At 30.5% G+C, this 4,972-nt stretch overlaps 1 protein-coding gene across 3 annotated transcripts in view; it reads right to left on the bottom strand.

Moving 5' to 3' along the window:
* The window catches only part of LOC106468610 (cytosolic carboxypeptidase 2-like), a 69,340-nt gene that overhangs the window by 51,159 nt on the left and 13,209 nt on the right, over window positions 1–4,972 (bottom strand). For 2 of the 3 annotated variants that reach the window (XM_022396957.1, XM_022396958.1), the window contains exon 4: window positions 3,246–3,464. In XM_022396957.1, coding sequence (XP_022252665.1) covers window positions 3,246–3,464 — 219 coding nt within the window. Of the gene's footprint in view, window positions 1–3,225; window positions 3,465–4,972 lie in introns of those variants that run through there. The other variant, XM_022396959.1, reaches the window with a different exon arrangement.

Here is a 4,972-nt window from a genome sequence, read left to right as displayed (position 1 = left end):
TCTCATCTATCCCAGAAACACAAAAGCAACAATGTTTCATATACCCACTCTGCAGACCTAGCAGGAGTGCAATAACTTTTATATCACCACATATGTTCCACCTATGGTGATCATATTTGATGACATCCAGTATAATCTCCATGCTCTGATAAGTTTCATTCATGTTCACACATGAGAAACAGGAATCAATAACTTAGTGTTCCCATTGTGCAAAAGTACAGCTTTCAGACTAGCTTTAGATGAGTCAATAAAAAGTCTATTCTTGAGGATGATGTCCAGTACCTAATTTTTCCATTAGTGCATCAACACTTGTACAAAGTATCTTGCATGCTGTAGTGAGAAACAAGACTTTGATGGTGAATTCAGTAAATTGAAATCTTGTTCTTGAATCTAATATATTCCATTGCTGTAAATGAGAGCCAAGAAGTTACCCATGCTGCTTTGATAGAGACAAGTCACAAATCAGATCATTTAGCTCTTTTTGTGTGATCAGATGAGGCAGTTTATGATGAGGTGTCACAGGAATAGAATTACTAGATGAAGAGGATGAAGATGATTCATTGTCTTCTTCACATGATAACTCTTCTGTTTTCCAATTTGCTGGTAAATGTGGCACTGGAAGACCATCCCCATGAGGGACTGGTTTCATTGCAGATGCAATATCTAGATATTTAATGTATTGTTTAGTTTTGTCTGAATATCCAGAAACATTAGTCATGCAAAAATAACAGTCAGTTAGATGATCTTTTGGCTCATGCCATATCATGGGAACTACAAATGACATTTTTGTTCTCTTCTTTTTCAACCACTGTGTCAAGCCAGATGTGCAAACTGTACAACACACATGTGGAGCCCAATGATTTTGTTGGTCACCAATTTTACATCAAAAATAGTGTTAGTAAACTACCTTTATCTTGTATGTGATATTTTTTCTTTGCGAAACTGTAATATATTTTCTACAAATGTAGCAGAAACTATTTGGGTGATTTTTGCACTTTTGGACTATACTTGAACTGGAGACAGCCAGCATTTCAAACAATTTTCAAAAAATATAAAATAATTTATGTTTACAGAACTAGAGTTGAAAAGATTTTAAAAAGCAAAGTTTTGCAAAATTTGATTATATCACAGGTATAATGTGAGGAAAAGATCGGACTTTGTTTTGATTGTGTGCGAATGGAGGCAAAGTGACCAACTGAGTGAGTGAGAGGCAACTGAGAGATAGGAGCCTGACTCCTCCCCTTTTATGCTCAGTCAAGGTACTTGAATGTTCTAGCAAACTGAGCACGAGGGTTTCGTGATTCCTGGGCAGAGCAGGTAAGTATGGGAATGAAGTAAAAGTGATGCAATTTACTACAATTATATCAAGATCAAATAGAATATAGGAACAATTTACTTGGAATTTTACATGAATACAATACAGTCAATGTTTGAAGTTATCAAAAATGTATGCCATTTACTTATTAAACTGTCAAAATAAAATTATTTCACAGCATAAATCTATTGTACTGAGTTGACTGCATAGTATTTCACGTGGTGCTGAAAAAATATTGAGGCATTACAAAATCTAGAGTTGATGGACAAATTCTGACTACTGTTTTGAAATCAGCACCATCAAATTACCCTGAATCACTTTAGTTTTCTCCAATAGCAAATTTTTTGTTGTACAATATAATCAAATTATTACTTTATGAGAAATTTTATAAATCCAGTTCCCAACCAGAAAAGTATAGTTCACTTTGGAACAAGATAAAACAAATTATCAATTCTTAGTAGGTCATTTCCTAGCCTTAACTACTGATAATTATGGGAGATTAAGAACTAGCATTTCCTGTTATTTTCTACACAAGAATCAAAAAGGAAAGCCACAGACTAATAATTTTACCTTTTCATACATTTTCATCTGAATTTGCATTGCAGCTATGAGATAGCCATTTCATAACTTTATATCTCCTGCTCTTCTTTCCCCTCAAAATATTGTTCATTCAGAAAAGCAATGTGTTTAGGAATTTTGATCATATTTTACTTTTTTGCTTATACACTCCTGCTTCCATCTCATGGCTACATCTCTATAAAAACATTCAATGAGTTTCCAGAAAATGCAATCTTTGTTTCATCAGTCCATATCATATTTTCCCATTGATTATTTGAAATGTTCATACATGTTAACATGGCAAGTTGTAATAAAATGTTCCAAAGGGTGCTTCTTAGAACATACTATACCATCTGGATGTTTTTCTTGGATGTATCTTCTTATTATTAGACTTTAAATGCCCAGATGCAACACAATGGTCTAGTATAATCTGAGAAGCACCCTTTGAAACACTAGGTTTTTGAACAATATGCAACCGTTTTGTTTTCTCATTAGCTAAAGTAACTTGTGCTAATTTTTGACTGCTTATTAATGTTAAATTATTTTCTCAGTTTTAGCCACATTCAAAATTTCAAGCCTTTGGATAATATCGAAATATAGCATAAAAAGACATAGCAAAACAAGTACTATTTACTAAAGAATTACGTGTGAAGTCAAGTATCCTTTCATTACCACATGTCACTACATTATACCAGTTTTGGGAAATTTACCCCTGATCAGTAACTCCGAACAAGGCCATGTTAAAAAAGTATGATTAGATTTCATACAGTAGTGGAGTTTATATTATATATATACATTGTTTTGAGATGTCTTTTGCTCACACAGTAATCCAATATCTATATAGGAGTCTCAAGAATATGCAGCACTGATATATCTAATTTACTCTTGTGAATAAGAAATTGTATTTACATTTAATTTTTTGTATTTCAAAAAGTGTGTCTGGCTAAATAATTCACATGGATAGATTGATAGCATCAATGCTGCATGTTATTGAAATTCCTATATGAATACAGAATTACTGTATGAACAAAAAGACATGATAAAAACACTATAAATACTGTTAATGTTTTGTCAACAGCAGCTTCCATTCTTACAGTTTTCTGTAGCAAAATTGTTTTTTTTTCTTGTTGAACTCATATTTATGACAGTATTTTAACATTACAATATAAACAAATTAAAACACCAGCATTAATTTGTATATACTATTATCATTTCTTTAAAGTACACTGTGAACATTACTATTTGGTTTATGCAAACTTGCACACATGTAAATTTTTATTTTGACTTTAAGCAAAATTGTATATTTAAATCTAGGTATAAACATTAAAAATACAGTACACATTTTTGCTCACATCTAATAAACATCTAATACCCCTTTTATCTTTCACTGTCTCCTTCTGTTTAATTGAAGAATCTCTTCTGCTATTACATAAACCAGAGGAAGACGCATCCAATTCTGATACAGCTGATGGATGACTTCCTGCTACAGTCTGAGGAATTTTTGAAGTACATGCATCTTCTGTGAGGTAGATATTATTTTGATTCCATTCTTCAATAGTCATGTAGTTGTCATTAAAAACTCTACTAATGCCTAAAATAAATTCAAAACAAAAAAAAAGAATGTTTCTGTAATAACAAAAAGCTTTTCTCTGCATATAACTCTTATTAAATAAATGTACTAACAAACAGTAAATATTACAACATATTTCAATTATACAAAAAAAATTTGCCTGGTACTTTTTATATTTTATAACACAAGTTTTGTTCCCCTTACACTTGTAGTAAGTCATTTTAACCACCACCCAATCCATGTATCTGTATTTTTAATTCTGATGTAATTTTTTTTCTCTCACTATTTTCAGTTAAGTCTAGCACAAGCCAAACCATTTAAAATACATGCACAATCAGCAAGAATGTGACTTGCAGGTTCATTTTATCTCATGATGTAATCAACAAATTACATAAACAATATTCATAATTAATAAACACATTAACTTGTTTCAAACAACTGAATTTATTGTTGACAGCAAAGATATATAGATTCTGGTTCTAATACATTAGTATTTGTGATTCTCAATTCAAACAATAACTCTTAGAAAAATTTTACAGCTTTACAAAAGCTCTGTCATTTGTGTTATCAATGGCTTAATATTTTTCTAAAATAAAATCACAATGTAAAAATTATAACAAAGAAACATTTCAAGAACTTCAGCATGTGAGAAATGGAAGGAATGCACAAAATGTCATGTAGTTCATTCATGCTGTTGCTCATATTTGTATCTTAGCTGTTACATGCTTCATGCAATGAACTTTTGTTACTTATTCTTTTAAACTATAAAATATGGTATTCATATTTTATATGATGACACAACTTATACAGTTATAGGATAGGAAACTGGAAATATAATTAAAATAAGTAATAAAGAAATATACTTTTTAGATTAGTGGTTCGTGTGATTTTACATAACAAGAATTTTCATTTATTAAACAGGAAAACATGCAAATAATTAAAAAAAAAGAATGATTATCACTCTGAATCTCTTGTACATTATTTCATCCAAACTGACAGGAGAATTGATCAGTACTGGTTGCTCAAGAACTGATAGTATAAATGATTCTGGAAGTGGAATCATCCCACCTCTAATGATAATATACAACATTTTCAATTTAAACTGGTTCTAAATCGAAATAACTAAATTTTCTGTATTATAAAACATTGATTTCTGTCAGAACTATTACTTTTTACTGAATCATTTTCAGTGACTTAACATAACAGACCATCTCTACTTCTTCCATCATGGGCATCCAAATCCCAAATTTCAGCAATGGAAGTCTGTAAAGTTACTGCTGACCCACACCAAGATGTTACATTAGAATTATGTGTTGATGTAAAGAGCATAAAAAAAGAACAATATATATATATATATAAAAATGATGACCAAAATGTAAAATCTAATGCTAAAAGGTTAATCAAACCCTAAAGGCAGAACAAGTGAAATTAAAGACCTGCAAAAACAAAAATGAAGCAGTTTTTTTCATAATAAACCATTATATGTATGTGTATGTATATATATATTATATATATATATATATATATAT

Source organism: Limulus polyphemus, unplaced genomic scaffold (assembly GCF_000517525.1).
Source record: "Limulus polyphemus unplaced genomic scaffold, Limulus_polyphemus-2.1.2 Scaffold3077, whole genome shotgun sequence".
NCBI lineage: Eukaryota > Metazoa > Arthropoda > Merostomata > Xiphosura > Limulidae > Limulus > Limulus polyphemus.
The sequence above is the reverse complement of the archived record's forward strand: the minus strand, read 5'-3'. Positions and strand labels throughout refer to the sequence as shown.